Source organism: Manis javanica, chromosome 13 (assembly GCF_040802235.1).
Source record: "Manis javanica isolate MJ-LG chromosome 13, MJ_LKY, whole genome shotgun sequence".
Classification (NCBI taxonomy): Eukaryota; Metazoa; Chordata; class Mammalia; order Pholidota; family Manidae; genus Manis; species Manis javanica.
In genome coordinates, this window is record NC_133168.1 from 66619863 (window position 1) to 66645377 (window position 25515).

The 25515-nt window shown below is 42.3% G+C and overlaps 1 protein-coding gene and 1 pseudogene across 6 annotated transcripts in view; one reads left to right on the forward strand and one right to left on the reverse strand.

The window, feature by feature from the left end:
- Nucleotides 1–402: 402 nt before the first annotated feature.
- The window catches only part of IYD (iodotyrosine deiodinase), a 107844-nt gene continuing 82731 nt past the window's right edge, over nt 403–25515 (forward strand). For 3 of the 6 annotated variants that reach the window (XR_012124315.1, XR_012124316.1, XR_005062543.2), the window contains exons 1-6: nt 403–630; nt 11296–11487; nt 13316–13475; nt 17638–17794; nt 19538–19955; nt 22666–23242. Coding sequence is in view for 1 of the 6 variants with exons in the window: in XM_017673901.3 (XP_017529390.1) it covers nt 447–630; nt 11296–11487; nt 13316–13475; nt 17638–17794; nt 19538–19720 (876 nt within the window). In the remaining 5 variants the exon portion in view is untranslated. Of the gene's footprint in view, nt 631–11295; nt 11488–13315; nt 13476–17637; nt 17795–19537; nt 20234–22665; nt 25240–25515 lie in introns of those variants that run through there. The other 3 variants (XR_005062542.2, XR_001855239.3, XM_017673901.3) reach the window with 3 other exon arrangements.
- Nucleotides 13485–17628, reverse strand: LOC118973280 (large ribosomal subunit protein eL39-like; annotated as a pseudogene).

Sequence of the window (25515 nt, forward strand, 5' to 3'; positions counted from 1 at the left end):
TTTCAGAACATCTGAGTCGGAGCCTGGAAATACATTCTCTTATTAAACAACATTTCCGGGTGATTCCTAGCTTCAGGCAATTTGAAGACATGTTGCTTCCCAAGAAAAGTTACACAGGAGGAAAATTAAATGCCTTCTACCATTGTTAGTGAGATCAAGTGAATTAGAGTGTTTACTCACATCCTGGCAATTATTGTCTAAAAATATGTTGACTGAGTACACAACTGAAAAAGTGGATGTACCTGTGCATTACCAAATCTACAGCACACCCCGGCTGCACACAGCTGTGATCTTTGCTCCTTTGCAAAGTCCTCACTGAGTTCACTTTGTTCGTCCCCCCAGCACCCTTCCCCTTCCTTTATTACGTCTCCCAGCATTCCTCATTCCTGTCTCTGTTTGCTTAAATACCAGTGTGGGAAGTACGTTCACTGTGCCAGGTCAGTCTTATGACCATGTTTTTCCTGACACCCGTCTTAGTAGCGGTTGCCTGCATTTTGATTGTGTGGATCTTTAAAAATGCTGATGGAAGCATCAAGAAAAGGAAGGGGGAGGCTACAGCCAGGGCTGAGGCGCATCCCTGGGTGGATGAAGACTTAAAAGACAGCACTGACCTCCACCAAGTGGAAGAAGGTAAAGATACTGATCTTCCACCTACTACAGTTTTGTGATGAGTGCAAGCTGATAGCGGGGCTTATGGACAGGAGAAGACATATGCAGGGTAGTTTTATCATCCACCTGCATTGTGCTAATCAGTGCGTGCCAGTGACAGTCACCTGCTGGTATCACCCTCCTTTATACCTGGATACTCAGTAAAAAGCTGTTGGTTGAGGGGCTGACCATTTCCCTGGCTCCAATCCTGCCCTGGCTGTTAAAATCTTTCTTAGGGGCACATTGCATGCTGGCTGTGGCCATAAGATAAGGGGTTGGGTTTTTATTAAGAACTTTGAAATTCAAAAAGTGGCGTCTCTCTAGGACCTTGCTACCTCTCACTGTGCCAGGCCTGTGATTCAGAGACAAAAGCGGCCCATGTCCTTAACGCTGAGCATCCAATTCAGTAGAGAAGGCAATAACAGGCAACGATTAGGGTAACAAGGAGACAAACTGAGTGGAGCTGATCATACTGTGTTTTGAGAGGCTTGGGGGTTGTGGTGGGGAGTTAGGGAAAGGATGAACCAGGCCTGGCAGATTAATAGGATATGAACAGCAAGGGCTAGGAGGCATCTCAGGTAAGCAGAGCAGGAACAGAAGTACAGGACGGAGCCCCAGAGAAGATGCAGGGAAGATGGGGGTGGGAATGGGGCTGCTGCATGGGCCAGGGAAGGTGTGGAAGTGAAATGGGCTGGTGAGGGAGGCCAGGTCATGGCTGACCGGAGAAAAAAGAGGTGGTAAAGGAGGCAGGCAGGCAGGGAGAGTTCCTTGAGGAGCTTGCAGTAGTCTGTGTTTGAGGTTTGTCTGAGGTGGGTTTGTGGGTCGGGTCTGCTTTGGAAGATGCTCAGAGATTCTCAGCTGGGCTAGTGATGGCCCCACCTTCCAACAGAGGCCACCTGGAAATGTTTGTGGGTGTGTAGGTATGTGTTATGTGTATGCCATATGCGTATGGCACATGTGCCCCTGTGTTCTGAGTCACACTAATCTCAGGAATGGGAACGGGGTATACAGCTGGCTCTCAGTGCTGGGAGCCAGCAATACTGAATATATGGTAGAGGATTCAAGCCCAGACAGCCTCTTAGTGGGGTTGCCTCTGACCTTCATTCATTGAAGCCTATCCTGCCCAAGTCCAATTACCCCAGTGGAGAAGCGCTTCCCAGAACAAAGGCATGTCCGCTATGAAGCTGTGACGTGATTTGTTCTGGTGCGGGTGGCCCACATGGTGGTGGCAGCAGGAATGAAAAGGAAGGAGTGAATCAGGGTGAAATGAAGATCAACAGGATTTGGTAATAAACTGGACATTGGGAGAAAGAGAGGGTACCATTGGGAGGCTGGAAGAGTCAGAATGACACTATCATCAATGGTGAGGGGTGAGGATACAGTTTAAAGGAGAAGGTGTCGAATGAGGTCAAAGACATGTCAGATTTGAGCAGAGTGACACATCGAAGTGACGAAGGAGAGAGGAGTCCAGGTGAAGGGTCCAGGCCACAGACACTGACTGGACAGCCACCAGCATGGGGGTGGGACTTGGAAAGTGAGTGAATTCACTGAGGGGATGCAGTTAGAGAGAAGGGTTGGGGCAGAGCCTGGGGGCCACCTGCAGATGGAAGAATCTGTGGTGGGGGAGTTGGACACAGAAAAGACACGGAAATAGGAGCTCCAGGATAATAACACGCCCGCCCCTACTGTACCCACTCAGTGTCACATTTTACACGCAGAACATCATTTAGTTTGTATGCCAGCATGGTGAGAAGGCACTATCATTATCCCCCTAGCACAGATAAGGAGACTGAGGCTCAAACAGGTGAAGACTCCTGCTGAGCAGGCCGTGGTAGAGCCGGGACCCAGGCTCAGAGTCCAGGCGTGTAGCCGGTTCACTTGGCGGCCTTTCCAATAGGAGAGAGACCCAGTGCAGAGGAGGCGGGAGGCGGCCAGCAGGGTGGAAAGTTCCCGAAGAGATCAAAGGTAGATGTATTGAGGAAAGGCCACTGATTTGGGGTCCTAGAGCCTGGGGTGCAAGAGGGATTGAGAAGGCTAGTGGAGAACCAGGGACCTGAGTTCTGAAGGTTGGGAACACAGAGAAAGCAAGCTGTAGGGCCCTGTTCTGCTTCTCTGATTCTGCATTCTGCAAAGTCCTCTGCCTCATTTTCTATTCCTTTTCTCATAGAGGAAAGAACTGTGCATTTAGTGGCTCCTCTACAACTCTGCCCTGAATGCAGAGTTCAGTCTCTTGTTGCAATTTTTGTGGTTTATGCCAGACGTACCTGTTGAGGTTCCATAGGGGATAGAGGAGGCAAGTGCCTCTGCCACCCAAGTCCCTGCTCCTGACCACTGTGTGGGTGGACATGGTCTAAGAGAGGGTTCACTGCTGGGACTGCAGGTTCACAAGGGGTGGAGCAGGGGTATAACTGGAGAAGAGAAAGCATTCTATTATTGAAGAAACATGGAGGTGCTTCTGATGACAGCAAAGAGGTACCAGATTCCAACCAGCTTGAAAATTAATAGTAAGAGACAAAACAGTAAAATAAGTATTGCACGTCATTCTAGTGTGAGTTAAGGAAAATATGCGTACCTCTCCAACCTCTCCCAGCTTTGATTCACAAGGAACTCCTACTCCACACTCACAGATCAGGGAACCAGCAGGTGTGCGGGCAGAGGGGGGCTTGGGGTGGTGTAAAGTCGCCATGCTTATCAGACGCTAGACACGGACTTCCTTTCAGGACCGAGCATGGTGTCCTGACAGTACTTTCAGTTTCCTATTTATCCGTAGCAGCGATTAAAGAAAGAGAAATTGCTTATGTTTATTCCAGAGAGAAAAACCCAAGATTGTCCTGCTAAGATGAACCAAAAATCCTGCACAAAAATTCTACTCAGGCCCATTTTCACAGAAGTTCATGGAAATGGCAATAGGAGATAAAGATATAGGGAATAATGCCATCGAGATGTGCCTGTTTTAATGTTGATGGGTTGGTTTTCTTCACTTATCTTTACTGACCATCCGTAAGCTATTATTCTAGCTGAAATACAGTCCCATATTGTCCACTTGCTGCTAAGAAAACCTATATTAAATTCTTTATCTAGTGTGGGCAACACCTGAGAATAAAAATGTTTCCAGAAACTTCGGAAAAGACAGAATTTTATGTACCCATGGTAATGAACAGCTGTCAGACCAATTTCAAACCTATTCATTGGGTCAGTGACAACTCTCTCACTCCAGACCAGCCCTTCTGACTGCCAGCCAATCAACAACAGTCTCAACCTAGTAACCTCATTCCTATCCTCTCACAACCCTGGGAGTCCACCAATCCTTGAACTCCATGCTTCCTAACCAAGTGGTGTCTACAGCTAGTCTAGGGGGCTGCAAGAACCAATTGGTAAACATTCAGGAATTTTGTGGTCCATTTTTTTCAAACATTAGTAGTATGAAATGAGGTGTGATGGGAGCATTTACACAGTGAAAATTGGCAAATGCTTTAAATCAGGGTTCCCCTCTCCAAGTCCTCCCAGGGCTGGTTTACCAGCACCCTGCCAAAACTGCTATTAAAGATCAGCAGTCTGCTGTGCACAGAGACTCTCCTTTGCTATAGGAAGATAACTTTGTTTTCATTTCTGCATCCTTTGAAACACACGTATGCACACACACACATCCATACTTTGAATGGCTGATTTTAAAAGGTTGGCTGGCCAAGACTCTTCTAGTAAGACCTTAAGTTTTTAGGACAAAAGGCAGGTGAATTCAGATGAGAGATTGGGAAAGGCAAAGGACTTGAGTGGAGACATTGTCCTTGATATCAAGTCTAGGTGACTCCTACCAGGGGAGAGTGATGGTCAGCCCGGGGACACTGGAGACACCCCAAGGGATGAAGGGGCGCAGGACGGCACTGCTCTAGTCAAGGTCTTTCCATCTGGACACGGGCCCACCTTGAGAACTGCTAGGAAACTAGTCAATCTATACTGCAGTTGGGGAGTGGGTGACTGAGGGATGCCCGTAGAAGCAGACCGATGGCCAAGGCGGTCGGAAAGGAAGCATTCTCAGCACAGGCATTGAGCCCTGAGGTTGCTCCCATCCCCACCTACGGAATCTGCCTACCGTGACAGCTCTATCACCCTGATCATTATTAATATTGCTCCTGGAGGCTCCGCCAAAACTGAAGGGAGGGAACAAGGATCACATGATGCAAGTTGGCCTTTTAGTTTCATAGCCAGAAAATATTTGTCCCACTTGCAAACATTTTGGAGTAGAACAGAAAAAAACACAAAAACAGCTTATGTAGAGATGAAGCCAGAAAAATACCTTCGTGTTAAACATTAAAGGATAGACGTGGCCTGGAATTACATGGCCGATAAATCTAATTATAGTGCAGTTTAGGGTTGCTTGACACTAATGCAATGATAAAAGTGAATTGTCTTTAGTGTTAATAGCAAACTCCAGGTATGGCAGCACAAGACTTGGGTTAAAAAGCCCAGCATAATAGCCTGTATTCATTTTGGAATACATGGGCCTGATGCTTGAATGAATCCCCCAGTGTGACTTGGCTGGTCTAGAGTGGAGCAGGACACCTACAGAGTTTACAGAGGCTGTTCCCCTTCCTCGTGATGAGGGCCACTTCTCAGGGTACTCAGGAGGTCAAGGGGAAGAAGAGGAGAGAGTGGTGCCTCTTGCCTTGGTTCACTGCCCTGCGGCCTCTTCAGGGCTTTCTCTCTAGACCTGGCTCTGCCTGCCCCCTTCCCCAGGCAGGATGTACATCTTCTGCCCTGGGAGAGCTGGTAGGAGCAGCAGCCCCTTGTGCACTGCTCGCAGAGCCCTTCAGGACAGTCCAGCACAGTGTTGATTAGGCCATTTGTCCCCTCCCCAGCTCAGAGATGATGGCACTGATGAGGCTCAGGCAGCTGCTGCTTCATCCTGCTGGGTAGGAGCACTTACCCTGTGCTTTGGGAGCTGCAGAAACTGCCAAGTCATGCACCTGGGCTGCCTTTAGTTTCTACAAATGCTGAATAGATCTCAAGAGTTGGTAACTTACTTTTCAAACAGTTAAGGAGGCATTTCATGCATTTGCTTACTGACCTTACTCCAGAGGTTGTCAGATGTCATAACAATTGGTGTAGAAAGTCTCACTGGTGTTGAAAGTCCTATTGACGCATTTGGTAAAGTTCAGGGTTGACGCTGATAACATCTGGCTTTGGTTCAGCACTGATGGCTAGAAGGCTGATAGGTGTATGTTGCCACTCACCCATCACCCCCAGTTCCCTGAAATGTAGAAACCGGGTCTTCTCATTCAACGTGTACAGTCTGGGCCCGAACTGTCCTGGGTAGTCCCATGCAAGGAGCTTTTCTCTAACGGCTGGGAGCAAACCATGGTAGCTGCCAGTATTGTTGGGTTCTCAGTGTCTCTGAAGGCAGCCCCTTGCCATGAGTGAGCCTTCTTGCCTCCCTTCTCCCCATCCTCAGACACCTAGGAGCGAGGTGTGTGGGTGTGCATGTAGGAGAAGGTTAATCCTCTACCTGAGTCCCACCTGGCAGGTGCTGGGCCCTGGATCTTCTTGCTCCCTTCCTTCTGTTCCCTTGTTATTCTCATCTTTACTCAAGGGCTCTCAAAGTGACATCTCATCTCTGGACTCAGACACTTTGTGTTCATCTCAAGTTCATGCTTGAGATCGCCACTCAGGTGACTCCCAGACATCTTAGATGTGACAGACTGTTGATTCCTATTCTTGCTTCTGCCCCATTTCCCCCAAAAGCTTCACCCCTCATCCTCTTACCTGGCAGATGGTTCCATCATCTATCTGGACACTAATGGCAACCTGGGTATCATCCTTAGCTCCTCCCTCCCCACTACACCCACCACATACTTTGCAAAATCTTATCATTTTTTATCTCTAATCATTTGTCCAGTTCTGTCATTCTTCCTGCTGCCCACATGGTCCAAGCCAGTGCCACCCCCACCCAGGCTATTGCTATAGCCTCTTCATGGATCTTCCTTTGGCATTTCTGCCTCCCTCCATGACATACCTGTAAAAGCCTAAGATTACTCACACTTCTGCTTGTGCCTGTCTGGGCCTTCCTATTATACCTTGGCTTAGTCTCCAGTCTTACCAGGAGTATGTCCTTTGGGCCCATGTGAGCAAGCTCCCCACCCTTATTAAACCATTCTTTCCTGTGCTTATAGACCCAGCTATATTTAAGTCCTTGCAGCTGCTTAGACATGCCTGAAACATACCTGTTCCCACCCCAGCCCTCAAACACGGACTCTCTCTTATTCTTCAGGTGTCACCTCATTTGCCATCTCCTCAGAGAGCCCCTTTCTGTCCTCCCTTTCTGGATCACCCCTCATTATTCTCTGTTTCTTCATGGAGAATTAATCATTTTCATAGTAGTGCTCATCGTTTGTAAAATATATACACATTTGCTGATTAGTTTAAATGCTTAAATCCCATATCTATTTTGTTCTTTCATATAAACCCAGTTAAGTGCTTAGTAAAAACTTCATTGAATGAATTGTATATTTCAGCCTTCTCTGAAGACTTTGGCAGCTTTACTAAATGTGATTTGTACGTAACATTCAGTAAATGTAATATATACGTAATAACATCATCAACATTTTATGAAATGGTATACATAGCATATTGTGTTTTGCAGTATATAATTATCACACTTAAGCTGTTTATTCCCCGCATAGGGAATTCTATATTGCTTGTGTCCTTTAGCTTGTGAATGTGACAAACAACATTGGTTGTTTTTCTAATGTTCAATTAACTTTGCATTCCTGAAAGAATCCCAATTTGGCCATAGTGCATTGTGTTTTACATGTTGTTGGATTCTATTTACTTACATTTTGTTTAGGATTTTTGCATTTATGTTTATGTGGAAGTTATGCCTGCAGCTACTCTTTCTAGTCAGGTTTGGTAACAAAGTCATACTGGTGTAATAAAATGAGTTGGAAGGGGTGTGATTCCTCTTTTTTTTTATTCTTGGAAAGAATTAGAGAAACTTCATTAATATTTCTGTTGTTGACTCTATAATAAAACTCCCTCATGAAGCCATCAGAGACTGGAGTTTCTCTTTTGAAAAGATTTCTGACTACCGATTTAATTTATTTAATGGTTAGAGAACCTTTCACTTTTTCTATTCTGAAGTTAGATTGGGGAAGTTTTATTTTCTAGAAATTTCCCTATTACATATACATTTTCTAATTTTTCGACATAGCGACATTCTCATGCTATTGATTAAATGTCAGTAGCATCTGTAAGGGGTCTCTTTTTTCATTCCTCACACTTGTTGTTTGTGCTTCTTTTTTTGTCTTGATCAATATTACCAGAGGTTTGTCTGTAATCAGTCTTCACAGAGAGCCAAGTTTATTTTTGATGTTTCTCTCTATTGGACATTTGCTGTCTTTTTTTATTATTTTGTTAGTTAATATTTACTGCTTTCTATTAGCTTTGGTTTTATTTGGCCAGTCTTTTTCTAACTTCCTGGAATGAATTTTTAATTCATTAATTTTTAGGTCTTCCTCCTTTCTAAAGTATGTCTGAGGATCTGTATTTTCTTCTGAACAGAATACTTTAGTGTATTGAATAGATTTTTCAATATGTTATCATTTCCTATTTTAATTTCAAAATGTTCCCAAATTTTGAAATGGCTTGTTATGTTTTTATTGTTGATATCTAGCTTAATACATTATGAACAGAGATCATTATTTATTGTACCTTTAAAATGTATTGAGAGTTATTTTGTGGCCCAATGAGTGGCTACTTTATAGGAATGTTGAATCTGCTTAAAAAGAATGTGTTTTCTATAGTTGTTTGGTGCAGTGTTTTTTTATATGTCCTCTTGGTCACTTTTGTCAACCGTCCTGTTCAAATTTTCTGTATTTTTACTTTCTTCTGCTTATTCTATTATTATCGAGAAACATGTAAAATCTCCCACTATGATTGTCAATTTTTACATTTCTTGAAAGTCTGTCTTATGGTCCTGTAATGTAAGTCCATACTTACATGTAAAGTTATATTTTCCCATAACTTTATTAAAATAATTTAATTTATAACTGAATGTAAGTATTAATATATTTAATATAACACATCATTTTCATAATTCATAATTTAATGTAATAATTATATTATTATAAAGTGACCCTTTTTATTACCAGTAATGATTTTTTCCTTAAATTTTCTTTCATCTGATATTAATATACTTATGAGATCCATGGCATAACTTATCCAGGCTTTTATTCTCAATCTTTTTATATTCTTATGTTTTAGATGTATCATTCTTGTTGTTGATCTTCCTAAGGTTACCTTTTCTCTCTGGCTGATTTTAAGATTTTATATTTGATTATAAAAGATATACTGCTTGGAATTTACTGAACCTCTTAAATCTGTAGATTTGATATTTTTCATCAGTTCTGGGGAAATCTCAGATACTCTCCCTTTAAATATTGCCTTTGACACATCTTCTTTCTCATCACCTATTGATGTAACTGTCATCAAATGTATATTATACAGTCTCACTCTGCTTTATTTCTCCTTGTTCGACCTTGATATTTTTCACCTATTGGTTTCTCTTTGCTCCATTGTAGGTATTTTCTTCTGAGCTGTCTTCCAACTCATTAATTCTTTCTTTAGTATATATAACTTGCTTTATACCCATCCATTAAGTTACTAATCCCACTGCTTTGTTTTTCAGTTCCAGAAGCTCTATTTTTTCCAATTTTCTGTGTCACTTTTTATCTTTTCTTGTACCCTACAGTTTTATATAAGTTCATCTTTTATCCCCCCTCTAAACATAGTGATCGTAGTTGTTTTATCTTTTGAGTCTGAAAATTCCAATATTTGGATATTTTGGGTGCCTGACTCTATTTTTAAAATCAATTCTGCTGTTTCTTGCTCAAGGTGTTTTGTTTCTTTTTATATCTGATTATATTTGTGGGTTGCTGGCAATTGTTCTTGCAATTACTTGTATATTGACATGTACTTCTGCTAGGCGATGGGGATATTTTCAGCAAGATCACCTCATTCCAAGTTCAAGTTTGAGACAGGACCCACCAAAATGGTATAATTCCACAGGGGCTAATCTATTTATGATCATGCTTTCTTTAAGGATGTATTCTTGGAATCCCAACTTATTAGATTTCATATTGTGTATGGCCTGGACTTTGATTTTTGTTCCTCTTGATTCCTGAAAATATAAAAATGAAAATTCAAATATGTAGGTATTGTCAAATGCTATCAAGGGCAAATGCACCTTTTGTGCTCATTTACCTCTGCAGGTTCCTATGTTAATTTCAGTTTTGGCCTGGGAATTTCTTACTAGGTTGTCAGCAATTCAATGATTTTAAATGGACTTTAGAAAAATACTTTATTTTGTAATCTTCGTGGTTTTCAGCTGGTGGGAGATTGTTTCAAATAAACTAGTTCACCATTAACAGAAATACACATTTATCATCTTTCTGTAAGTACAATTTTTATTTTTCTTGATTTACAACCAGTGCAGAGATTGAAAGATAGTCAAGACTAGAGTTTAGGGTTCTGTAGACCTATTTTCATTTTTTGTTGATGTTTTTGAGCTCAGAACCTTACAGACAGTTTTGAGAACTTTATCTTCTTCTCCCTAATGGACACTTTATGACTGTAGGGGAGGAAAAATAATTTCCTTCTCACTTTGTAAGTTCTTGGCTGAGACTCCCTGTAATTAAAGACAGATTAATAAGAGAAAAACAAACAGAAGCTTAATAAATGAGCTAACCTTAAAAATAAAACTATTTGTCATTTTATCGGCAAAAATGGATTTATTTGGAAATAGCAGAGAATTGCAATTTTTGGTACAAGTAAGCTATGGCAAATCATAGGCAAGTCTGGGCAGCAAAGCAGAGGACTGCGCTTTTACAGAAGGAAGGGTGGTGCTGGGAGGCCTGTCATAAACAAAAAGCCCAGTGGAGTTAAGTAGGAGTTCACAGTATAGTGGCTTTTCACTGTTTGAGCTGTCTCTCATTGGCTGGGCTGTTGCCCCAGGAGGAGGAAAACCTTCCTTCCTCCTGCTGGTGTAGTGTAGTAGCTAAAGTAATATCCTCTTGTGAAATCTGACTCTTCCAGTTGGGTCTGCAGTCCGCGATGAGTGGTGGGGTGTGAGAACTCTGCCTGCTGGCCTCCTGACTCCATGTAAGTGAGGTTTCTCTGCATTCATTTTCACATATGTATACATATGTATACATGGGGGATACCCAGGAACACTGAGTAGCTGAAATGGTCCAAGCTATCACCTTAAATACCATCCTCAACTAAAGAGAAAAGCAGATGTTCAGGGAAGGGGGAGTCAGTTACAGAGGTCAGCAGGAAAAACTCAGTAAACAAGGGTAAGGTTGTTTTGCCTTCTCCATTGACAAGAGTTTCTTGTGCTTTAGAGTCATCTTTCTCTTCCTGGTACAGAGAGGGACACATTTACAATGTAGATTTCCTTTATAAATTTAAATGTCCCTTATAAAAGGGTAACTTCTATTTGGTTTTCAGAGCTTCTCTTGTGCCTGTGATTTCTTAAAAAGAATCAGCCCAAATAGTCCTTATACCAAAGAGCTATATTTTGGGTGGCATATTCTGCTGCCCTCTGTGACCAAGAAAGATCATTTAATTTGCTTTCTTTCTTGTTCTTATTTGCAGATGCTGATGAATGGCATGAGTCAGAAGAAAATGTTGAACATATCCCATTCTCCCATACCCGGTATCCTGAGATGGAAATGGTGAAGAGATCTCAGGAATTTTATGAACTTCTCAATAAGAGACGGTCTGTCAGATTCATAAGTAATGAGCAAGTCCCAATGGAAGTCATTGATAATATCATCAAAACAGCAGGTCTGTAATTGCACACTGGGTCTTAGAAAATGTCAGCTGCAAGTGACAATATTTGAGCAATGCTGACATGGTGGATAAGGCCTAGGAGGGTAACATTAGTCTTTCCCAGGTATTGACTGACTTCCAGAAACAGAATGATTTCCATTTTCTACAAAGTTTTGACTATTACAGATGTCTTGGAAGAGATATGACAGCAGTTCAAAACTTCTGAAATTATTCAGTATTGTTAACTTTTGTTAAAAAGGAAACTTTTTGAACACACTTATACATTGGAAGAGAACATCCTTTACTCTCTCCTCTTCTTTAAGCACATGCACAAACACACACTCATACACACTAACTCACATTTACACATTTCTCTCTTTGAAACCAAATTTCTTATATTACACACCATGGTGTTCTGGTACTGTTTTATAATAAATTACCAAAATTTACAAAGTAAACCAAAGCCAGGCAAACCCATTTTCAATATAAATTAAAATGTCTCCACAAAAGGAAAACAATGGGATTGAAGAAAAAGAGAAGAGAAGATAGAAGAGAAAGGCCCCTACCTGAATCTCCTCTGGTTGGAGTATTATTACTGTATAAATCACTTTTAAGTTCATTACAAAAATTATGCATAACCATTGTGAATCCATTGACAAATTAAAAGGAAGCAAAAATAAGGCATTTCAATTCAGTTAAGTACACAAATGCACTAAATCGTTGAGTCCTTTATCTAACAATAGCATTTATTCAGTTCCTTCTGTGTATATATCTTTATCTATGTATGTGTGTATATACATATGATGTTCAGATAAATTACGTGGCATAACTGAAAACATGAAGAAGCCATTAATTTATTTTGCTCAGTAACACAAATGTTTAGTGGACAAAAAAAAAAAAACACAGGTACAAAGTGAACTGGAATCATGGTTCAGAAATTTGGGCTTATTTCTAGGCTTTGATTTGCATTTCACAATCCAATCATACCCTCTTTACCGTGGGGCATGGCAAACAAGAACTCCATCTTGGTCTGGGGGCAGCCCTGACCCTTCTCACATGGAGTTTATGCCATTATATTTCTTACTCGTAATAAAGGAATAGCTTTTTCTGAAACATCTACCAGGGGTCTACTGCTAGGAACAGTGGTCCATCTCTAGAACACTGGAGTGACACTCAGATCGGAAGTTGGTCACCCCTGGCTGGAATCCTCAAGGGAATTCAAGCTCCATAGGCACTGCAATGCACTATAAAACTTTGTCCAGGACACTGGGACTGATCCAGGTGTGGGCGGTGGGTCTTCAGCATGAGCCGGAAGACATGCTGTTGTATGTACTGAGTGCCCAGGGCCAAGAGTTCTGTGTGTCCCCAGTGAGACCACAAACCCCACAGTACCACACTCATAGCTCTGAGAAAGGTACTAAACAATTTATAGTTCAGTTACCACTTGAGGAGTGTTTAAAAACCATTTTACCATTTAAATTTAACCATTTTCTATCAGCCACCTGACTTCATCCTCTTGGGAATTTTTTAGTTTCCCCTGTGAGTTCCCTTGGTGGTCGTGGTTGGGGTCCAGTTCCTTAGGGATGTTTTCTCCCTCATGACTAGAGAAGCAGTGCTAAGTTCCCACAGCCCTATAGCTCCTGGCCTTGAGCTCAGTTGGTCTGGAGCCCCTGCTGAGTGAGATGGGTTGGCAGCAACGTGCAAGAATCTACAACCAACCACTTTGTTTGCCAGATGATTGAACTTCATTTTGAGTATGAATGAGTTATTGTATTTATTCTTAATGAACATTCTCACATTTTCCTGCAGTTTTAATTTCTGCTTTTAATTTAATGGGTGACAGGAACAGCCCCAAGTGGAGCCCACACAGAGCCCTGGACCTTTGTGGTTGTGAAGGACCCCAACATGAAGCATAAGATTCGGGAGATCATTGAGGAGGAAGAAGAAATAAACTACATGAAAAGGATGGGACGCCAATGGGTTTCAGACCTGAAGAAACTGAGGTACAAAAGTTGGTGGAATTAGGGATATTTAGTTTGGCTTCTTAAAATGAAATAACTATGACTTCAGTTTTCTGGTTTTATTTTAGGTGTTAAAAAGTTTGATTCTACCTCTGGGAGGAAATAGGGAAGTGAATTCAGGTCTCGCCACTACGTTGCCTTGAGCATAGGTATTGTGGAATGGAGGCAGGAGAAGATTGATATTCCACATCAAAGACAGTCAGGCAGAGGGAGAAAATTCTCCTTCATTCCACTTTTGTTCTATTCAGGCCTTCAACAGATTGGATGGGGCCCACCCACACTGGGGAGGGCAATCTGCTTTACTCAAGTCTACCGATTCACATGTTCATGTCATCTGGAAATACCCTGACAGAAACACCCAGAAAAATGTTTAACCAAATATCTGGGTGCTCCGTGGCCCAGTCATGTTGACACATAAAATTAACCATCACCTGAGCTTCTGTTTTCCTTTTTTGCTTGTTTTCACATATTTCTTACTGAATCAACAGACTAGTACAGAGGCATAGAAACAAAAAACTCATTTCCCCAATAAAACATACCTAACTATCCAGATAGTAGTGATGTTTACAGAGTGAGATGGTAAGAGCATGTGACTTTGATAGAGCATAAATACATATGCCACCTCAATGTGATTCCTTAGAGACCCAGCTTCGTTCTTCTCCAGTGTGTCTGCTTAGAGTTGTACCAGATTTTATTACCAGTTTTCATCAGAATCGACTAGGAAATGAGATGATGATGCTTTTATTTCTTGGCCAGGAATCTCTTGATCCTGGAAGTCTTGTGAGGAGACATGGCGAGGAACAGTGTCAACAGCGCACACCACGATGGCGGGAAGGAGCTTCTGTTTTCTTATCCAGAATGATAATTAAAAAGTTGGTGTCAGGATTAAATAAAATCAGACTAAGAGTAGGGCCTCCAAAGTTCACTGCTTGCATTCAAATATGAGTTCTACCACTTACCAACCTCTCTGTGCCTCCATTTCCTTAGCTGTAAAATGGGAATATTGCTAGTATTTATTTCATTGTGGAGATTAAATGCATTTGTAAGCACATACAGTGGTGATGGCACATAAATGCCATATGAGTGTTTGGTCAATAAATAGGCTCTGACCCAAGTCTCTGAGGACATACTTCACTTTTCTCCCATCTGGAACATAAGATTGTGAAATATTTCTCAGGATCTTGAGAGAAGTAAATTACATTTTGCTAAAGTGGTCACATCTTTCAACTAAGCAGGCCTTAGTTTTACTACATGTTTAGCAAAAGTACAAATTTAGTCCAAGTCTTCTATCCATTAGGCACTAGTAATTTTGTGGGTTTCCTTGTCTGCAGGAAGGAGGTAGAGGGGAATTCATGCTAATTAGATTTGATGCAGTGTATTTATTAGTGCCTTGACGAGTCCTCTTTCCCCATTGCAGAGCAGTCCCTCCACAATACTGTGGAGATCCATAATACCTCAGATGGATTCCATAACTTCTCAGTCGCTTTATAATTAAAACACTCATTTTCAGTTTTTTAGACAAACCCTTGTCATTTAAAAAAGTTGGTCACCGAGTGCTCTTTGCAAACACTGCCCTTCCCCCAAAGGCGGTCTCCTTTCCCTCCAGTATCTTCTCAGGCTGGGTGAGAGGAGGTGGTGGCAGGGATGCTGGTTCCCCTTGGCACTTGGAACGTAGTGGGATGCCTGCTTCCAGCTGTCCGCTGTGGCCGGTCCTGGCACTGCCAGCCGGCACCCCACTCTGACAGGGAGAAGGTGGGGCTTCTCGCTGAGAAGTCAGGCCTGGGATGATGAGAGGTGGGCCTCCTGCCTCGCTCCTGTTTCATTTATTTGGCCCCAGAGGACAATCTTTTCCTAAGCTATTTAAACCCTATCAAATTGATACCTTAGGGAGTTGTAACTAATTACCATGCTCTGGAACACGTGCAAGATGTTAATAGTGGATATAAAAATCTTATTACATGTTCATGGGAAAAAATGGGATGGGTAAAAGTCAAGCTGAGTTTCTATCCTTAGAGATGTGCTCTGGGTATGCACATTACCTACAAAATGCTGCCGGTCCCTTTCCCCAGTTAAGCCAAATTAGTTGTTCTCTGATCTCTGTGCTCCAAGCACCTACTATACACCCTCCATACTTGTAAAATAGCCATTTCCACATAGTATTTTAATTATTGGCTCACTTTCTTCTCATTTTATAAGTTACATTTTAGGAAACCTTTGTGGTACATCAAGATACTCTTGAGAATCCAATCAAAGTTATAGACTTTTTCTGCAGACAATATGCACACACAAACACATATACATAAAAACTCTAGCAGTCCAGGAAACTCAGGTTCAAGAAGGTCTAATCCCATCTAGTACAGAGCTGATGCATAGCAGGTGGCTGAATAAATGTTTGTTAAATTGATTACAAATGAACAAATATCCCGACCCCCTGTTCGAGACAACATCAAAACCCATAGCTGTCATTGAAGCCTTGATATATACAGTCTGCATCTAATTTACCTGGCAAACCTTGTCTTTTCCTGTTTGCTGGTGTGAGCTGCCCGCTCCAGGCAGAAGTGCTGCTTGTCCATCTCTTAATAAGCCTTGCATATCGCTGTGTTTTTATTAGCTCTGATATCATAATACATTCTTGTAAAGTTGAGCAAACACAAAATAGTAGATCCAGTACATGCCTAGGCGAAAGAAAAAAGTACAAAACCATTAAAAATTACTTACCTACCTTTGAATGTAGGCAACTTGCTTTATCTTCATCTTATATTTTTAAAAACTGTTTGAATTATTTGCTGTAAAATAATATTAGTAATTAGTAATAATAATTTTAGTTAACACATACATAGCATTATGTACTAGGTACTATTCTAAGCACTTTACATATTTGACTGATTTCACCTTCATAACAACTGTAAGAGGTGGGTGTACAATAGTATACTTGATGTATAAGGAAACTGAGTCATAAAAAAAATCAAATAGGTTGCTCAACATGGGCAAAACTCGATCCAAAGTTAATCATCTGAACAATTAACATTCTCCATCTTTGTAAGGAGAAAAGAATTGATAATAGTCCAGTGTGACTAAGCTGGTTGAAGTACGGCAAAGTAACTTTGAAAATGTACTCTGTATAGGAGGTAATAGTGCAAGAAGAACCACTGAAAAATATGCAGGCGAGTTCAGTGTGTTCTGAAGCAGTGAGGCGTAACTAGGCTGAAAATGAAGAGTGATCTCTTGCTATCAATAGTAATTAGTTAATGTTCCCACTCCCAAGAAAGTTTCCTTTTTGCCTTAACTGGGTTAACGAGGGTACCATCTGCCCACTGTGACTGAGTAAACCTCATCGCCCTCTTTTTCTTCTTCCCTGTGCACTCCTTACCAGACTGCCAGCTTCAGCCTCTACGCTCCTCCGAATTATCCTGGGTCGTCGCCATCGTCTGGCCCCCTTGAGCTGGTCCCTTGCCCACACAGGTCTGCCTCTTTCTGAAACATCTGATCAGGCAGTGCTTCTGCTTGGAAACCTATGATTACTCCTCATCACCCACCAAGTGAAGTCCAGGCCCCTGCAGAGTCTGTGTGTACCTGCCTGCCAGCCCTCCCGCGCCCCCCGCCCCGTGCACCCTAGCCTCCAGCCTCCTGGGCCTCTGGACATTCCCTGGCTTGCTGGGCCTTCTCTGTCCTGACTGCACACTCACCTCCTCACTGCGATGCTCTCCCCAGTGCCTCTTCACCAGGTCTTCAGGGACTCACCTCAAGCGAAACTTTGGAAACATTCTTCCAGTCTTCTTATTCAAACTTAACATTTAATTTTGGGGGCTTCTAATGCACTTGGCTTATATTTCTTAACAGCATTTGCAAGGCTTTATTTTGCTAGATTTGACTCATTGCGCTCTGTTTATAGGCTCCATCCTTGTATCTTTCAGCATTGCCTGCACTTGTCCTATGAGGCTCCTACTAATTCAAGATTATTGAATTGCATGAGCTTCGATAGGAAAGGATGAAAAAACACAAACAGAAATCCTGCTGTTTTTCAATGTAAACACGAATGACAAGTAAATGTTTTTATTTTCAGTGGAAATAGGCTAAGGCAGTAAAAAGAGAACAAAAATCACTACCAGCAAATATTTCCTGGAATATCTCTCTCCCCCTTCAGAACCAACTGGATTAAAGAGTACTTGGACACAGCTCCTGTTTTGATTCTCATTTTCAAACAAGTCCATGGTTTTGCTGCCAACGGCAAAAGGAAGGTCCACTACTACAATGAGATCAGTGTTTCGCTGGCTTGCGGCATGCTCCTCGCTGCCCTGCAGGTATGTTACCCTCCCCCTCTGCCCAAGCCAGAGAAGTGGTACTTGGGGGACAAACGGTGGCCTTATTTGCAAACTTCAGCTCAGTTTCTGGTTCAGGGATCCTTGGAAATTGTTTACCTGAAGTTAAACTCCTGAGTGAGGTAACTGATGCGAAAAGGAACTCTGGAAACCTGCACTGAGTGTGAGCATGGTGGTTCAAAGAGCTGGAATTCTTCTGGAAACTCACTTACAACATCATTTCAGGGTCAGAAAAATGGTCATTGTACTTGCCTTCATCTGTAAGGTCATGAGGTCAAGGGTTTTGGGGGGCACACACGAAGAGCTGCAGAACCTGCACGTTCCAGGGACTGGCTTCCTAGCTGTGTTTTCTGTTGTCTGAGCTGATGGAATGATTAAAAAGCTACGAGGAGGACTCCATCGTAGAGCTCCTTTGCTGAGTGGTTGAGCTGACATTGTATTGCATTAGAAAGATGTCCATGTGATTTGAAAAACTCCATCTACATAGCAGCTAGAGCAATGCTCAGCATGAGTGGGTTTGAGGTATGCCTTTCACATGGTTCAATTCATTTACTCAACAAATGTTTACTGAGCTCCCTCTGTGGGGCAGGGTCTGGGAGGCACCAGGAATAGTCGCCTCATGAACAGTACATTCTGGTGGGGACAGGGGTCCTGAGGTGGAGAGAGACAGTAAACCCGAAAAACAAATAAAGCAAACAAGACAATAAAAGCGAGTGTCTCCAAGGGACAATTGATTCCAGAAAACAATGTGCTTTTTCATTATTTCAAAGAAAAATTTGTATGCTGAAAACACCTTGCAAAATAACAGTCAGTATTACATACAAAAGGAATGTTTTTTTAATTCCTTGAAAATTGTCCTTAAGGAGCAGGCATCGTATTTCCTTCCTGATTCTGGAAGCAGCTAAACAACGGAATGGTATCAGGCACAAGGGTGCTGCCAGCATCTTAGGGACCGGGAGGTGGTTGAGGCTTAGCTCCAGGTTGAGTCAGCAAGCCGCTTCTGTGCCTGTGAATTAGCAGAACTTTCTCGTATTAGTGTTGACTTTGCTGCCCTCTAGCTTTCGGTAAGGCGTCAGTGCGCGTTTAGGTCATAGATGGCGAGGGAGGAATCTCCACTGGACGGAGCGCACAGTGGCTGGGCTCAGGGAGATCGTGCAGGACTCTGAGAGGCCGTTCCAGAACCTCTCTCTGGCTCAGGCTGAGCTGTGACCACTTGACTGGAAAAGCAGCGGATAGAGGGGGTCAGCTCGGGAAGTGTTACTTGGGGGACTGAGTTTTATGAGGTGTTTGTGATCTGGAGGGATTTGGGAGCAGGTTGATGGAGTGTTTTCTCTACCTCCAACATATCCCTTGGCCACGGGGTCTTCGATCATTGGGCATAGGTATTTTCACCTGGGGGTGATGCTCTGCCTCTATTTTTGGCTGCATAATCATAGGAACTCCTGGCTGTTTGGGCCATTCGTTCGATGTAGTTGGAGTCCCCACATTTCTTTCCATGAAATAACCATTCCTGTCTCTTAGGCATCACTGAAAATTAAGACTAGTATTTTTCTTCTTCAAGAAGTTTCTCACTGTTTGATTAAAAGAATATGAGAACTGGGGGGTTGAGGAGAGAAAGCAAGATTCAAGATGCCTGCTGCTCAAGCCGGCAAACCTCAGGCTAGAAGCAGAGCTGTGATTCTGCCCGCTGATTCTAAAATGCATGCCTTTCCTCTCCTGTTTTAGAATGCAGGACTGGTGACGGTCACCACCACGCCTCTCAACTGCGGCCCCCGGCTAAGAGTGCTCCTGGGTCGCCCTGCAAATGAAAAGCTGCTGATCCTGCTCCCTGTGGGGTACCCCAGCAAAGAGGCCACAGTGCCCGACTTAAAACGGAAACCTCTGGATCAGATCATGGTGACTGTGTAGGCAGGAGAGCACAGGAAGATGCTGGAAGATGATGCCCCCGATGCCCTCCCCTGTTCTCTTGGGCCAACAGGCTGCCTCTTCTCTAGGTGCTAGGTTTCCCCAGCAGTCCACTCCACGAGGTAGCCACTTTGTGTGTCAAGACACCTTTGCACGTTCTCCAGCACTGCATGTCTGAGAAGCCCTGCTTCTGGTGGACAGTGTGATTAGTGAACGTAGAGAGTTAAGAGCTCAGCAGGTACATTCTCTTCCATTTCTCATCTGCTTTGGAAATGCATGACATTTTACTAAGAACATATGCCGGCTTTTAAGTTTTTTAAATTGTTCCAGAAAAATCACTAGTGAATTTTTTCTTTAACTTTTTAAATACTCATAAAGAGGAAATAAGCATCAGAAAATTTAGTAGTCCCAGGAATCCAGCTGTATGAGGATTCTTTTTTTTTTTTTTTTGAGAGGGCCTCTCTCATATTTATTGATCAAATGGTTGTTAACAACAATAAAATGCTGTATAGGGGACTCAATGCACAGTCATTAATCAACCTCAAGCCTATTTCTCAACAGTCTCCAATCTTCTGAAGCATAACGAACAAGTTCTTACATGGTGAACAAGTTCTTACATAGTGAATAAGTTCTTACATGGTGAACAGTACAAGGGCAGTCATATCATAGAAACTTTCGGTTTTGATCACACATCATGAACTATAAACAATCAAGTCAGATATGATTATTCGTTTGATTTTTATACTTGATTTGTATGTGAATCCCACATTTCTCCTTTATTTTGTTATTATTATTTTTCTTAATAAAATGCTGAAGTGGTAGGTAGATGCAAGATAAAGGTAGAAAACATAATTTAGTGCTGTAAGAGGGCAAATGTAGATGATCAGGTCTGTGCCTATAGACTAAGTATTAATCCAAGCTAGACAAGGGCAACAAAACATCCATGGATGCAGAAGATTTCTCTCAAAACAGGGGGGGTGAGGTTCTAAGCCTCCCCTCTGTTGATCCCCATTTTCTCTCCTGATGGCCCCCCTGCAACTGTGCCTGTCTTAGGTTGTTCCTCCCTTGAGGAATCTTACCTGTCTCTGGCTAACCAGTCATCTTCTGGGGCCATACAGGGAAATGTAAAGTTGGTAAGTGAGAGAGAAGCAATATTGTTTGAAAAGGTTAGCTTTTTACTTCTTTGCAGATTTATGGCCTGTGGCTTCTATGCCCAGCATTTGTCTTGAGGTATCTTTACCACTTGGAAGAATTACGATACTCAGTGATTTTCGATATGAGGCACGAATTCTACTAAAGGGTTGTAATTAGGAAGGAAGAAGAAAAGCTGTAGAAGTAGTAGACAGAAGAAAACATGGGAAGATTGATTATTTCTTTGACATATCTTCTTGTAGAGTAACATAAGCATGTATAGGTTTTAAACTACTAATTAAATTGTGCACTGTGTGAGGATTCTTGAATTTAAATTTAGACTAGTCAGATTGCCTTCTGCCCTTAATGGTTTCTAGAAAAAGGATGTGCTTTTGAGGTATACTCTTTTACTTAACTTCTTGGCCATTCTGCTTTTGAATAAGTAATCATCAAAATAATTAAAATGTCACACTCACAGAACAGAACAGTGCCTGCTTGCATAGGGAGTCAGACTGGCAGCCATCTAAACATAGGAGTTGTCAGCTGCACCTGGTTCACATCAGCTCATGAAAGCTCTTCTAAAGCATATATCTTCCTCACTTGTTAATTGTCTCAAAAACCTCAGGCTTTCTTATATCCTTTGCTCCTGTCCTCTTTCTGAATCCATTTTTCATTCTCACATTATAAATCCAGCTGACCTTTCCGTCTCCTTCAGTCCTTGACCCCACTTCACCATGTTATTCTTGTCCTGGTACCAGAAGCCCAACTACAGCAAATGGGTAGACCTCTTAGCAGGTCAGGGAGAGGACAGGAGACCATCCAGCCTTGTATGTCAATGTCACCCTCACAGTCACGTCCATGAGACAAGGTGACAGGGGATAAATGGTTAAGCACATGCACGTATGAGTCAGGGCCTGGGTTTAGATCCCTACTCAGCCAGGGGTCTAAAGGGATAATCCTCATTTCCTTGGTGACTTGAGCTAATTATTTAAGTGAGGTGCTTCTCTGATGTGCACAATCATACGTGCCTTGCAGAGTCTGGCACAGTGCCTGGTACACAGCATTCCTAAATGGTAGGGTCCTTCTTGGGGAGGTGGCTGTTGACCACACTCTCACTGTAGGGCAGCCCAGGTGAGCAGAGGTAAGACGGGTGGGTGAGAGGCTCCCCTCCCCGTGAGAGAAGCTGGTGGGTCTGCAGGGCCAGATGCAGTTGGCCCAGAGAGCTCCTCAGCAGACGTCACCACTGGGCACCTGAAATGCTTTCTTTTGCTCTCTCTATGAATGTGACCCATTTGATAAGCAGTTGGTTTGTCTCTTTGCATGCATTTTGAAAATTTTTATTTAAAAATTATGACTGAAAAATCACCTCGCTTCCAGGGAGCCTATGGGGAAGCAAAGGAAGGGAAGGGAACCATGGGGAGAAATGCAAAAGCACTTTCTGGGGTGGGTGGGGGGTTCCTGGGGAAACCAGGAGCTTCTGGCTCTGCTGCTGCCCCAAGGACACCCCACACTAATTTCTGCTGCTGCATCATGATTGGGCGGATCAACACAGCCCCCGGCCAGCAGCTGTGCCTGGAAGGGTGAAGTTAATTTTCTTCCTTCTCTCTATAACCTCTAGCTCTTATTAACTTTATTTTATGTGCTCATTAAATGCAGTCAGGTAATGGACTGTGTTCAAGGTAGAAAGAGTGGTCTGGCAGGCTTCTAGATCCTTTTATAGTTTTGAGACCATAAAATGGGAAATAACTGAATAATTTCATCACTGTGAGGAAGAATAATTAATTAAACTTACAAAATGATTTGTGTCTATTTGTTAGGATGAACTTGGACTCCCACTTTGCCAACAGAGATGTTTTCATTGGTTGCTGTGAGAGCCAGGATGGCTCAGGGCAGTGGTCCTCCAACGTCAGTTTGCATCACAGCCACGTGGAGGGCTTGCTTGTTCAGGCGCAGACCCCGGGGTACCACCTGCAAAGCATCTGGTTTAGCAGGGCTGCATTCTAGCAGGTTCCCGGATGGTGTCGATGCTGCTGCTCTGAGAACCACCAGGCTGTGGCAATCAGCAACGCTAACTCTTCAGTGAGTCAGCATAATAAAAGCTTATTTCTGGGGCAGGCAAGGTCCGCACAGACGCTGGAATCCCTCCAAAACATTGTTCTCTATGCGTGACTCAGCTGTCGTGTGGCTACACTATCAAGAGCACGTGGCCTCCTTACTCAGAGGGAGAAAACAGTGGCAGTGCTCACCCCACCAACTACATGCCTTAGCCCGGGAGTGACTCCTCATCACAACCTGCTGGCCAAGACTGGTCACATGGCCTCAGTGGAAGGTGGTGGGGTCACCCTCTGGGGGAGATGCCATCTGTGCCTGAAAGGAGCGAAGACCCAGCTGTGGGTAAGCATTAGAAGTCTCTCCCCAAGAGCAAGTGACTGTGAACTTGGGAAATAAAATTGGGTATGACTGAAAGGAGGGAGAGGAAGGAAGCGTGAAAACATGGGTGAAACTAGGATAGGATGGTGAAAGGCACGAAGCTTCTCTTCTGAGAGGTTAACAGTAAGATCTGTTCATATTTGTCTGATAACAGCTTTTAAATCCAGTATCAATTTGGGCCAAGAAAATCAATACAAATATGAGATGTTCCTGCTTCTGCCCACACAGTGGAAATTACTGTTTCAGAAGTACTGAGGGGAAGCCCCAGTTTCCACCTTTTATTTGCTCAGCCCTATGAAAGGAAGACGGACATCTTTGGTCAGTGAATCTGGGAGAACTGGGTTATTGAACATGGGCAAACCCCAATAAAGAATATTGCAGTTTATGCAATGGACAAATGAGGGTGATTACTCACTTTAGAAAGATGATCCACTAATGGATTTCTCTAAATATTGGAGTTTTCAAAGAGTAGTCAGACTGGTATAATACATAGTTCTTAAATTTTGTACACATCTTTTTGGAATATTTATAACCTGAAGAAAAACATCATTATCAGTGAATATTTTGCATGCGAGGCATGAGAAATACCATTTATTTTGTCAGATAAGGTAAATAAAAAACTTACTTTGCCAGATAGGGGGCAGAGTACTCCCTTCTAATTTGGTGAAGTGGGAACAACTGTGTCAACCCACACGTATCTGGGCACGATGAGAAGCCTAAAGCAAATGCCGAGGCTCTGCGGCTACGGTGCCCTCCCTCCCACGCAGAAAAGGCTACTCCCATTCAGAAGTACAACTGCTTAGCTACCTGTGCAGGCGATGAGGAAAGAGAAGGGGAGGGAGGTGGGGATGGTAAGAGAGGCCTGGCACAGGAGTGCAGAGAAGGTGCAACAGGCTGAGATCGGGTTGAGACCCGATCAGTGCCGTCTGGGTGGCCTCAGCTAAGTTACAGGATGTCAGGGGCTCGCTCCAGGGAGAATAGCACCCAAAATGGAGATCTTGCCAAATTAAATACAGTAGTTCTGATGAAATATGAGCTGCTGTAATCCCATTTTAGGAATTCCTAAAAAGTCACAAGGAAGCAGTGGTTTGTGTTATTATGACTTTAGAGTCATGGCCCAGAGCCAAATGTTTAGGATTAAATGCAAGCACATTGAAAGCCCTTAGGGTAACATGGAAATATGTGAGCAATGTCTGCAGAGTGTCCAATAAACATAGTAGCCAGTGAAGTAATAAAGGAAGTTGGCGAACTTGGGAGGAGGAAGAGCTGCTGACTTCCTTCTATGCTAATCATTAAAAATAAAGAATAATAGTTTAGAGGTAACTGGAATATGGTTTCAAAATTAGACTTCTCTGGAGGGTGTCCCCTCTTGCCATAGTGATCACAGAAAGGGTCAGGTGCTCATTTCCCTGGGGGCTTTGCTCCTAAGCTTATCTATGATGTCCACCATATTGTTGTCATGAGTTCTTGGATAGGGAACTTTGAGTTCCTTGGGGTAAAAAAAAGACTATTCACTTGTTGAGTAAGTGACTTTCCAAGTCAGAGAATGTTTAGAATTAAATACGGAGTGGCTGAAATAAATCAAATCCCTAATATTGATATTTTCATGTTACCTTGAGAAATAACCTTGTGTATGTTTCTTACTTAAGTGACTTAAGTGTTTTTAAAATTTACAATTCCAATTTAAAATGTAAAATTGATTTCAGGCTTGTGATTTGGAAGTTGAGAGCTGTAAGAAAATGTGACTTGGCTCACTTAACACTTAGAACAGATTCACTATAAGTTTGATTGATTAAATTTAGAAAAGATGTTTAAGTATATGAGAACACTTTGGCTTAATTGGGTGTAAGCTTGCCAGGTCAATTTTTGAAGTGTTAAAACAGAAAATTAATGATGATTAAGTCTACACAAGGAGTTTAAAATGTTTAAGAAATTTAAATAAATAGTGCTTCTAAATAAAACTGATAGTTTAAAGGAATTAGATTTTTTTCAGCTTGAGTTAATTGAACATTAAACAAAGCCTCTCTTCTTAAAGGGATTAGTTTTATTTTATTTAAATTTACTAGATTTATAAATATAATAATAAGATACATGTGTCAGGTTAGAATGTTTTCAGCAGAAAGTAATAAACAAACAAAAATCCCCAAATAAACACCAAATATAGTGGCTTTAAAAATAAGGGAGTTGTTTTTCTCTTATAATGACAAGTTTGTATACAGGTCTATCAGTCCAGTGAA